This window comes from Hemibagrus wyckioides, linkage group LG13 (genome assembly GCF_019097595.1).
Source record: "Hemibagrus wyckioides isolate EC202008001 linkage group LG13, SWU_Hwy_1.0, whole genome shotgun sequence".
NCBI lineage: Eukaryota > Metazoa > Chordata > Actinopteri > Siluriformes > Bagridae > Hemibagrus > Hemibagrus wyckioides.
Genome location: NC_080722.1, coordinates 6068711 through 6081008, shown reverse-complemented (window position 1 = coordinate 6081008; position 12298 = coordinate 6068711). Strand labels below are relative to the sequence as shown.

At 37.5% G+C, this 12298-nt stretch overlaps 1 protein-coding gene across 1 annotated transcript; it reads left to right on the top strand.

Moving 5' to 3' along the window:
• Nucleotides 1–211: 211 nt before the first annotated feature.
• On the top strand, nucleotides 212–11868 carry pmp22b (peripheral myelin protein 22b). The gene is made up of 5 exons (XM_058406048.1): nucleotides 212–372; nucleotides 1109–1204; nucleotides 1306–1399; nucleotides 6984–7124; nucleotides 10341–11868. Exons 2-5 carry the CDS (start codon nucleotides 1127–1129, stop codon nucleotides 10499–10501), a joined length of 474 nt encoding a protein of 157 aa, XP_058262031.1. The 5' UTR covers nucleotides 212–372; nucleotides 1109–1126; the 3' UTR covers nucleotides 10502–11868.
• Nucleotides 11869–12298: the final 430 nt, after the last annotated feature.

Genomic DNA, 12298 nt, shown 5'->3' with positions numbered 1-12298 from the left:
TTCCTGATTTCCTTTCCATAACAAACATGCCAAAAGTAGCCCGAAGTGTCTTTAAAGCAACTGTAACAAATCCCTCTAGGAGAGGAATTTGGGAAACCTCACCACTGGGAGTTAAGATGGAGTTTGATTTGGGACGCACCCTCGCTGTGATGTCACGCGCCTCGGAGGGCGTTGGCCTGGTGTAGACTGAAAGAGTTTAAAACTGCAGCGCTGCGTTTCAATCCGTTCCAGTTTGTCTGCCCTGCTGTCAGACTTGCGGAGTAACGCTGTGACCTCGTCTCTTTATCTCTCTCTGTCTGCTGCCGACGCCGCGTTTTAACAACTTTTCCTCGTGGCATAATCTCTCCTGGAAATACTTTCACGCAGATCCCTGTAAGTTGGACTATTTATTATTAGTATTATTATTCTTACTGATGATTGATTAGTTGTTTTTTTTCCGGGTTGGTTGTTGAAAGTGAGAGTAAATCGGAAGACGCACCTTGTTGCGCATCTTTACGCACCTCGCGTGCTGTGTTTGTTTTGTTTGCTTCTGTAATATTTTCAGTGTGTATTATGTTTTTATTTGACTTGTAATTGATTGCCAAGTCAAAAACAATACATAAATAAACAATTGATGCAATTTTCGTTATTATTATTTAGTAAAAAAAAAAAGAAAACGTAATAACGCACAACCAAATATACATTTTTTAATGCTTGTTAGTAATTTTAAAGCTTAATTATTTCAGAGAATGGAAAAAAAAAAAAAAAACTAATAGTAGCATACTAACAGTTCCAACTGTTGAGTATAGATCTACAGGGTTCATACCATATGACTCTCATTTGTAATAAATAATTTATGTAAATTAATTAACTCAACAATGAGAATGTTACTGAATGTTGCTTATTTATTTATTTAGTATTCATTTAAAATGATGTATTTTCTTGGTCTCAAAGTTCCTCTGGTGACTGTGTGAATATAAAAGGTGCATTATTTCCAGGCTCATACCTTCCACAGGCGCTGCATTATACTAAAGCCCTGGTAACACCCAAGTAAAAGTGTAGAGGAAGCCAACAGTCTGTAAAAAAAAAAAAAAAATGTAAAAGTTAAAGTGTTGGTTTGTGTGTGCAGAAATCCAGCAGTGGAAACATGCTGATCCTTCTTTGTGGCATCGTACTCCTGCATGTCGCAGTTCTGGTACTGCTCTTCGTCTCCACTATAGTCAATGTGAGTATATGGTCTTGGGTGTCATCATCATCGTTTTCATCATGTCGTTCTTCTTCTTAATAGGAGCTCATTATTGAGAGTCTGTTTATTCATTTGCACAGGCCTGGAGCATATCTGCTACCAGTAGCTCAGACCTCTGGTTTAACTGCAGCACAGTCAGTGGAGTGTACAGCTGCAATCCTGGTGACACTGGAGGTAGGAAATGTTTGCATGCTCTCTCATCATCATCACTGAAATACTGCTTGGAAATGGATATGCACCAGGATTTTAGACCTGGAGTGGCAAAGAAAAGGCTCAAGGTTGCATTTCCTGAATATCTGTTTGTCTTTCGGTCCAAAATGACATTGCTTTCGAGTTCTTAAGAGATTTGGTCGAAATCCCTACAACAGGATTGCATGTCGGTTATGAGCTGTCAGAGATGTGATTTGTGGTCAGACTTTAGGTGCTAACTGGGTGTGACGAGGCTTATTTTCCAGAGTGCCGTCTGTCCGTGTCCCTCTTCTGCACAGATTTGTGCAGGAGGTTAAAAAAGGATCTGTTATTATTCACAGACTGTGATCTCTGACCTCTGCATAACCGTACTCTTAAAGACCCTCTGCAAAATCCTCTACGCACGCTGACATAGGCGTGACCGTGAGTTTCTGTTGCCCCTTCTACTGCCATCTAGGGGTGAGAATGCAGCTACGCAACTTGAGTGGGATGGGAGAGCCCCCCGGCTCCAGCGGCTCATCTCAGCAGTATAAATAGTCTCCGGGTCGAGACTGAGCTCAAAACCCTTGTTTGGGAGTGGAGAGGGCAGACTAGAGTGATGGCGCAGGGTGGGGCACAGGTCGAGTATGCAGAACAGCTTAAATTTAGACTTCTATCTGGTGGTGTATGTGTGAACGTGAGTGTAAGGTGCTGGGAGATCCTCTGACTACTCTGTGTTTTACATAGCTTGCCGCTGCGTTGGGTCACACCCAAGGATCATATTTAGATAGTATTGGTGGTTCGTAATAAAAGATCAGAGAGATGCTTTAGTGCACTCACACACACTCACACACTAGACCGACGTGCGATATATCATTAGTTTGATCAGCTTTTATAATCCTGATCTCACAAGCTTTTAAAAAATAGTTTTGTCTGCATCCGTTTGGACCACCGCAAAACCCTTTGTGCTTCTCCATTTTATTTTAATGCATTGCAGATATCACACAAATTTCAGTTTGCACACGATGACAATGCAGATTGTGTTTTTTCACTCATTTTTAAAAGATCAGCACAAACATGCATTTTTTTATGCGTGATAATGAAGCCAATATTAAATTGCTGTATGAATTTATACCTTTACATAACAGGAAGGTTTTAGAAAGTTTTTAATTTTGCTGTCTTGATAATAACTAATGGTTGGCATTTTGAAAACCTCCAGAAAATGCTAGATTAAGTTCTTTTCATTGTGAATAAAAATGATAAGATTAAGTTGATAAATTGTAATAAAGGTTCACAAAGTAAAAAGAACTTGATGATATAGGCTGTAGAAATAAAAAAAAAATCATTATTTCATGTAGCCCACAGCTGTTCCAGATGTGAACTGAGTGAAATTTTTTAGCCGAATAAGCCAAAACAGCGCTGCAGGAGAGACACATGATCATGATTCAGTGTCTACAGATTTCACAACATGACCCAGCTGGGCTTCTGTTGCAGTTTATCCAATAGCACGCATTAATGTTCAAAGCATCTCACTGGACCAGAGACTAGCTACAGAGCTCGAGACATTAGCTCAGAAAGGGAAAAGTTTTCACCGATTTTTATTGATTTTTAATTTCATTTGCTCTGACTTGGCTGAATTGTGATGTGAAGTGATGACATGGGTTTAAACAATGTGTGAAGATGAAAGGATGGAGAAGTTTTTCTGCTACAAGTTCCCATCTTTTTAAAGGCAGTGGTGCTATTTAAAACATGACACCAGGAAACCAGCTAAATATCAGTGGTTAAGGATTATAAGAACCGTTTTGACACAAATTTTATTGGAATCATCCTGCGCTAGAGATTTCCGCTCTGGTTTGTAATACATCTAGCGATCGATATTGCGATGTCCGGGAATATATGCTATTTTCGTACAAATCCCGCAGCCGTGACACACCCGACTCATATGACTAATAACTGGGAATTGAATATTCAAAGCCTTACAAGGTAAATGTGCCTTGAATTTTCTTTTCTGGTTCTGTGCAGCCTGTTAGGAGAGATGTTTATACTCAGATGGCCAAGTTCCCATGCTCATGCTTCTGCTCCTTTAACATCTAGGTTGAATTTCTGGTTATGTTTCTCATTCAGATGTTTTGGATGACGTCATCACGCCAGACGGCAGCCTCAGTGTGTTTTTGTAATGAAGCCGAACCAGCATGTGCGGCTGCGTTTGTTTGTTGAGTGCTCATAGGTCAGTCACGTGACTCCCGGGCGAGGCCATTAGAAGCCTGAACTCTTTATTTAGGCCTGTTTTTTTTCCCCCATGCGTATTTAGTAATCAAGGAATCATCACCATTTGTTAGGGATTACAGCATGACGATGAGCACTGGAGGATCTAGGATGGCTGTGAAGGGAGGAAAATAGAACTTTGCCTGTGTTTTGTTTCAAACTTGCACTCTTTGTTTGTTTGGGTGTGGGCACATGTGTATGCGTGAATAAGCCATTGTAATTATACTGTAGGTGTGAAAGTCAGGAAACACAAGCTGCAGAAGTTCATGGGCACGGGACTGTACAAAGTGCAGCTCAAGCTGTGTACTTCAGAGCACACTTGAATAATAAAATTCATGTGTATTTTTAGAGACTTAAAACTGAATGAACATAAAGTGCTTTTCCTCATTTGAATGCTGTGTCTATATTTGATACGGTGGCATGGGGAGGGGTGAGTTGGGGGGGGGGGGGTCATCCTGAGAGGTTATATGACCTAGAAATAAAAAAAACACACACCAATGTCTTTAAGGTGCAGGATTTCCTGTATAAAAGTGAATGTACAGTGAATTTGACAAACTGCACTTCAATTTTCATTTCGGTTTTAATTTGTAATGTGCGTTTAATAATGGACTGATAGATAAATCTGTTTATAGATATAGATCCTTAATAAACAAGACAGGACGAGAAGAACCTGAGACTCACCCAAACTCACAGTCCTTTCTACAAGACCAGTATTAAGTTAAAAGCATGTTCACTATGCAGATATATGATATGATATGATATGATATGATATGATATGATATGATACGATAAGAGTCCAAAACATTTGCCTCATTCCACCATTTTAAGCTTCTGTTTGCATTCTTTCTGGCCCTGAAAAATGCTTTCCACTCCCAGTCTCTCTTCTACCTTATTATTTTAAAAAAATGTATGCGTAGCTTCAGCACACAGGGAGTGGTCAGATCAGGGACGGGAAGAGATCCAACACACAGGCAATACACTGTGACAGACTGCCCCTTTAAGTGTCCATGCATTTAACTGAATGCACCTGTCTTTTGTTGTGTGTAATGACCAAAGACTGAAACACGGATCAGTCAGTACTAACAAGGTTATTGTGCTTTTGAAGGAATATCTGTTATTTTTAGGTGCTGTATTGCATTTGCTCTGATCTAAATCCTTTTAAAAGGTACTCAGCCTGCTGCTATTGTTCAAACCCTCACAGCAACACCATTAGGTCTGTTTCTTTGTACAGACAAATACAGTATATAAACTATAGTAAGTAGTGTGATCTACTGGTTTTTTAACACCTGTTGAAATAAAAGCATTTAAATATAACGACCGGCTCGCAGGCTGAAATACGAAAGATTTTTCCAAACTTAAAGCAAAGGTTTTTTATCTCTGGATCTGATTCTGTACAGAACAAGTTTTCTTGCATTAGTGGAGGTGTTCTGGTATGTCGGTGGCCAAAAGGAGAACTCGTACACAGCTAAACGAGAGTGAAAGAGAGATGCAGAAACCTGAAACTGCTTGCATGACACTCCGACAAGAAATAGACATGCTAGAAAGTCTCGGCATACTGCATACCACAGCCAAGATAGAGTACTCCAATACAGAGAACAAATAGTGAAACTCTTGTCCTTTTAGAGAATGACACGGATCTAGTCTTAATAATGACATGTTAAGTGTTCTCTTTCACTCACTCTTATTCATAACTTTCCCTTTTAAACTATTTTATAACACTTTTAATAATAGTAGTTGAGTGTTTGCCCGAAATTCTGGTCGAGGCACTTACTGGGCGAGCTGAATGTGACAACTGAAAGGAAAAAGGTCCAAAAAAATTAGGAAGAAACCATTATGGGAAATGAGACATAAAATGGGAAGTTATTCTCCTCTGGTTAAAACTGGTATTGGAATTATAGCAGGAAGGGTACAAGTGAGATTATGATTTAAACCTGGTCCATCTATTAAAAAGCATGGAGATGCAATGTTTAAATTATTGCCATTTTAAGAAAATTTCTTTGGACAGTCCTAGGATTGTTGACAACAGAGAACATATATTATTACGTCATAATATATTACAGCCAATCACAATCATTCATCAGGAAACCACTGTGGAAGATTTAGACTTCAAGGCTTTTCCAAAGGACACATTTATCTGAATGTCAAGACGAGATTTGAAACATAGGCCAAGTGGAACTTTGCTCATTTGGTCCACCAGATAAAAAAGTTCATTGATTTTTCATACAAAATACTGTGTCACCCTTGTGTTTTGAATTTCACAGCAAATTGCGTGTGTCAAAGTAAGAAACCGATTCAGTATTTCAGCATTTCATGCTTAAAAGCAGTTAAACGTTTAAAGCTAGCTATATTATCTTCAACCTGCTGAGTGTGCTGATTTATACAGAGGACATTCATCATTAATGTTCTTCATTATTAATTAGCCTTAGCCAACTTATAGGTGAGGATAGCTGAATTAGCTTTTTTCATATATTATGCAATATTATGATATATTTCCTGTTAACTGTTGATGAACTTGATGTTCTCTATCCACATGTTGGGTGTAGCCTGGCTGTCGTTATTGTGCTTAGGCAGACAGTTCAAGTTTGGTGTCAATGCTACAGCACAGATTTTCAAACCAATGCCACAGAGTAGATCACTGACTGTCCACTTGAAAGGACTGTCCACCGCTCGCTTATATGGAGAATAACAATAAAAAATCGCATTTCCTGGAATTCAGGAAACACACCCAGCTAAATTCCCATATGAGAAATGTGTTGTGCATCTAATGCAGGGTGGTTTAAATGATAGATGGATGGGATATGGAGCTTTTAAAGCTATCAAGACAAAGTACTAAGGAGGGTTACCAGCCCTCATTTATATTTCTCTGGCTCAAAGGATAAGCAGACGATCAATATTTAGAGAGCCGGTATCATTTTAAGTGTCTGTAGCTTGTAGGCAAAGGATACTCCCATTTGTGAAGTGGTCCAAAAAGTTTTTGGGCAGGCTGATAGGCTTTGAGCTGTTTTAAAAACAAAACAAAACATTTGTCTAGCATGTTTTGTCTCAGATGGATTCAGCGTGTTTATTTGGTCTCGTTTTTGTTGAAATAGTATGATATTTAGTCTCTAGTAGCCTGCCTTTTAAATAGATGAGACATCCATAACTCATATAGTTTTGAATCACAGATCCAACCGCAGTATACTGTAATGTAATGTAATATAATCCTGTTGTCTTTGTTTAATAAACATGTCAAACTGAACTTTCTGGTATGTCTTGGAGATATTTTCTGCAATTAAACAATGTCCTAATGTCATTTCTAAATTTCTGCCTATTTTGTTTCTTTCAGTATGGATTCAGGCAGTGCAGGCTCTCATGATTCTGTCCATCATCTTCAGCATCCTGTCACTCTTCCTGTTTTTCTGCCAGCTCTTCACGCTGCAGAAGGGTGGACGCTTCTTCCTCACTGGAGCCTTCCAAATCTTTGCCTGTGAGTATCGTTATTACGTATGAAAACCTGCTGGTTAAGGTTGAAAAAGGCCTGAGCTTTTATATATATTTGTAGTTTTTGTTAAGTGTCTCTGTCTCTAGTCAGGTTATAACCATAAAGTAAAAACACTATGTTTCGAGAAGGGAGAAAAGAATGAGGTTGAGATTGAAGAGTGATGTTTTATAGGTAATTGAAGTATTTCATATAAAGTTACACCATAAAACAATTGATCATAATTAATGTATTTTTTATTATCATCATTACACATCGGGGTTTCTTCAGATCCACAAATTATTCCAAATAAATTATTAAATTAATTTCTTATTTATTTTTTTGGAGCGATATGTCCTAATATGATAGATAGATTTTTTTCAGAAGACATTCCTCCAATATTATTTAATTCTAAAGAAAAAACACCTAATATTTTTTTTTACCTAAAGATGTGTTTTCAGAATATTCGTAATGTCTGAATTTTAGAACCTTCTAAAATGATTTATCTGGAAAAAAATATGTTTTTAACACATTTAAACACAGAATATTGATGCGAGTATAAACTTTTAAAACTTTTTTCATTTTCTATCTGATCTTACATCTTCTCATAGAGAGAGACGGGGGGGGGATAATTGTATAAAATTAAAATTAGGATGTTTGGTAAATGTAGAATCAGCAGAGAATGATGAAGCATCTAAAAATCAATTCCTTCTCCCATTACTACTTTGACTATACACACCTCAAAGTCAATTTTTCTAAGCCTATCCTTGGCAACAATTGAAGCTCTCTGAGGCTATATTAATCTAATTAGACCTGTCACACTTTGTTATACATTAGATTGTGCAGACTGCACTTAAATGTCTTCCAGTTAAATTACAGGCCAACATCCTGAGGCAATTTGTTCAGATTAAATAATTTTGTATATATAGAGATAAAATTAGGCAAGGTCAATACTGACTCATGCTGTAAACATATTCATCTTGTTAGTGAACCTGTGTCAGAGGATGATAGAGATATTTATGGTGATATTGCTATATTTCTAAATGTTACTATTTCTGAGAAAATACATGTTCATCTGAGCTTTGAGGGGACAGAATGCAGGTCATTTGGTCACATTGGCAATTAATTGAATGTCAAGGGGGAAGCGGTGTAGGCTGTTAGGAGTTTGACGTCTCCTGGTGCCCACCAGATTGGCACCGGAAACAGAGACCCAGACACAAACTGAAATGTCATGGCTGGCACGCTGGGGGTGGCTCGTGTTCTGCCAGACTGAGACTGCTCTCAGAAAGTGCTTTATCATTCTGCGGATGTGAGTTGCTGCACTGAAAAGAGGATGAAGACAGCGTTGGCTCTGTCCACTCAGAATGTAATGGGCACTGCCTTGTCTGGGTCAGAGGAGGACATTTCGGGAAATGTCAGCATTGGTGGAGGAAGACACTAAAATAATGTGTTCAGGTTTTTCTTTAAGAGTTTGCATCATGAAAATCCATGTAAAACTTTAATGCAAAGCCTGCCTTGAATGCAGGGAAAAGAAAGTCCTTCAATGGGTTGTTATGACATTACGGTACAATTTGCTACTATCTGGTACAGCCATTGTTTTAATACAATTAAACACAAGTACATTAAATATATATATATATATATATATATATATATATATATATATATATATATAGTGGAAAACTATAATATAATATAATATAATATAATATAATATAATATAATATAATATAATATAATAAACTATAATATAATATAATATAATATAACAATATAACATAATAAAACAATAATCACAGTCTACCATTAATATTACTGCCAGAAACACCAATATTCTACTGACTTAACCTATAAATCTAATAACCAACCAAACTGAATTTGATGACCCACCTCAAACTACCTGACATACAAGTCCACCCCCCTTTCTAACCTACCTTGCAACTCTTCCAGCCACTCACCAAACCTAACATCCTACTTGCACACCTTACTTACTACCTACTGACCTATACCTGTTCCCATAAAATGGGTGCTCAAGGGTTCTTTGGATGGTTTCAAAAGTGTTCTCCCCTTCCAAAGGTGCACTAAATAACAGTTTTTTTCCCCCAAAAGATACATTCTAAAAACTTTAGAGCTCTAGGTGTCATCTTTTTTTATGAGTATACCTAACAGCGTAGCATCCTATTAACCAACAGTTCCACTTACAAAGATTTGAAAAAGGAGAAAGCCTCTGGTGCAAGCCTTCATATTAAAGGGACAAACCAAAAAACTTTTATAACTACCCCTATAGATCTATAAACTACCTCATCATCCCATCTACCAACTAACTACCCCTTAACTACCAGCAGAACCTACCCACCCAAGCTTTACATTTATGGCATTTGGCAGATGCCCTTAACTAGAGCGATTTACATTTTATTTCATTTTATACAAAATTAAGGGTTAAGGGCCTTGCTCAGGGGCCCAGCAGTGGAGCTGGAATCAGAACTCACAAACTTCCAATCAGTAGTCCAACAAATTAACCACTAAGCTACCAGATCCCCTTTTAAGGGTTTCCCTAATATATACATACCAAAAAAGTCTTAGCATTCTACAGGTAACTTTTTTAACATATCCCACCAACCAAGGGTTCTACTTCGAACCTTTCGAGAAGTCTATTTAACTTTTGTAGAGTCTATGTAAAACATTTAACGCTTATCCAAGAAGGGCAAATTAATAAACACTTTAGCATGTTAGCTTTAACTATATACCTACCAACAATCCTTCCAAACCTTAGAATCCTTGTACTGAAGGTATAATCCTATGTATACTCAAATGCAGTTTGGACAAGTAAAAGGTTCTGCCTTCTCAAAGGGGTTCCACATGAAATCTCTTGACAAAGAGAAGCCTTCAGTTGTAGGTTCACCTCAAAGGGAGGAAGTGTGAAAGATTTTATGATGTAACATACTTTTAAATGTGACATAACCTACCAGTCTGCCAGCTTAGCTTCCCTACCCTGTCATTTTACTGACGTACTGAAACAATACACACAGTATCTATTATAAAGCACATCTTTATCCTGTGGTAGGTGTAATAGTAGTGTCAAATGTTGCATAGTGATGAAAATGGATGTCATTTGGTCATTTGCTTCTGCTTCTTGACCAGTCTTGTGTCCAAGAGCAAACCAGTAGTGAAACTTACTGTTTCCATTAATAAGGCTGAATCTTCTGTGTTCTTTCCCATCATCAGGTCTGTTCGTTATGTGCGGTGCGATCATCTACACGGTGATGAAGCACACATGGGTTTCTCCCAGCGAGTCGTACGGTTTTGCCTACATCCTAGCCTGGTTGGCTTTCCCTCTGGCGCTCATCAGCGGCTTAATCTACGTCATCTTGAGGAAACGGGAATGAGCAGGGCACCACCTTGAGGCTCGGCCTCCAGACATCGAAGATCATCTAAAGCGCCTACCGCATCTGCAGACAAGTTTAAACAGCCCATATCTTATAATATAATATAACTGTACAATATCGTACAAAAATCACCACCATGAAAAAGACATATAACAACCAGTGTGGTCATTGTTTGAAGATGTATATAGTATCTATGGTTTAAAACCTATTTATAACACTTTTTACATGTATGTACATAGTATTGTTGTGTGTGTTGACAAAGAGCTTTTTCTTTTTTGTTTGTTCATTTTGTTTTTTCGCTAATTAAGTGCCTAAAATGTGTTTTGTCAGAGGCAAGTGCATTATTAGCCATACTGTGTGTTTTTATTTTTTTTCTTACACTGCCAAAAACAGTTAGAAAAAAATAAATGTCCTTTAAAGTATTTTAACCAAAAAGCATGTATTAAAATAGTGATATGCTATAGTGAAACGAAACAGCTTCAGAAATTTAGAGATGTGGTAACACTTACTGAAAACTTATGCTAAGCTACATACAAAAGTTGACCATTTTTCTGCTTTGAAGAGGATATTAATTTTTTTTTTGTTATTATTTTTATTCGACAAAATGGTGCTATGTATTTACCATTCCTATAGCCATTTTGATTTTATCTAGTCAGACAGAAGCGAATGCCTGCAAGTAGACGTGACAGCTCTGTATACTTACTTCTGTACATACAGTACTTACCAAATAGACTCATTTTATAATAAACTGTGTTTGAAATAACGCAAGACTTGAGTATTAGCTAAGCAAATGGCTTTGAAAGGCCACAGACGTAGACATTTTTAGCGATACTGTAACAGCTAAGAGGGCATTATATAACCAAATGCCATCAGGAAGGTGTGAACTGCCTGGTATGTGAGTGCATCTGTGTTGTGTGTCTTCAGCTAGCTAAAAAAAAAAATATATATATATGCACTAGAGTTAAAACGTATATATTTACGCAAGCTACTTGTGATCGAAGGGAATCTTACCGGCATTTTGCATGGATTTAAACACCAGACTTAGATCTTTTCTGGTAGTGGATGTACCAGAAATTTTTTGCATTCGTTGCAATGTTGTGCTGATTACTTGAAATGTGACATGCTGACTATGTCTGCTATTGTGAAAAACAAACAAACAAAAAAAAAAAACAGACAAAAAACCCCCAAAAACACGTCTCCACCTTGAATGCAGTGTTTTATCGGACGTCATGTGGTTCTTTACAAATACATCACTTGCAAACTCATGATCTGTATGCAACTCACACTGAGGACCATGTAGGAAAAAAAAGAAAAACTATAGGAGGATCCCTATGCACTGAACCAACAATAAATTACCATTAACGCAATCTTGTTGTCAGATCTCATGGTTATTATGTGATTACAGTGTTCTGGTGTGTGTCTTAAACAACATCCTAACCAACATGAGTGCAATAATGAGGTCCAGATCATACTTTAGCATTGTTTACCCATGTTTGATCATTGTTCTTAAATCAAACACTGACTTTAAAGGTTTCCTCACTACAGAAAAGATGATTACAGTATTAAAAGTTATAACCATTGTCAGCTTTGTTGCATACTTGTACACTATTCATACTAAATATCACCTAAAGGCAGTAGTAAACACTGTTTCATATGGTCAGAGGAGGAAGCCGAACCTCTTATGATGGCCATTCTTTAGAAAAGCGTCTCACTCTGTAACTCTGAGCAGCTGTTCGCATGTTCACACAAATGCTTGTGTATTTATTAAAAGCTATTAAAGAAATGCTTCACGTCTCA

Coding starts and splice junctions, on each gene's coding strand:
- pmp22b (XM_058406048.1), top strand. CDS start 1,127: ATGCTGATCCTTCTTTGTGGCATCGTACTCCTGCATGTCGCAGTTCTG. Junction 1,205..1,305: donor TCGTCTCCACTATAGTCAAT/GTGAGTATATGG, acceptor TCATTTGCACAG/GCCTGGAGCATATCTGCTAC. Junction 1,400..6,983: donor CAATCCTGGTGACACTGGAG/GTAGGAAATGTT, acceptor TGTTTCTTTCAG/TATGGATTCAGGCAGTGCAG.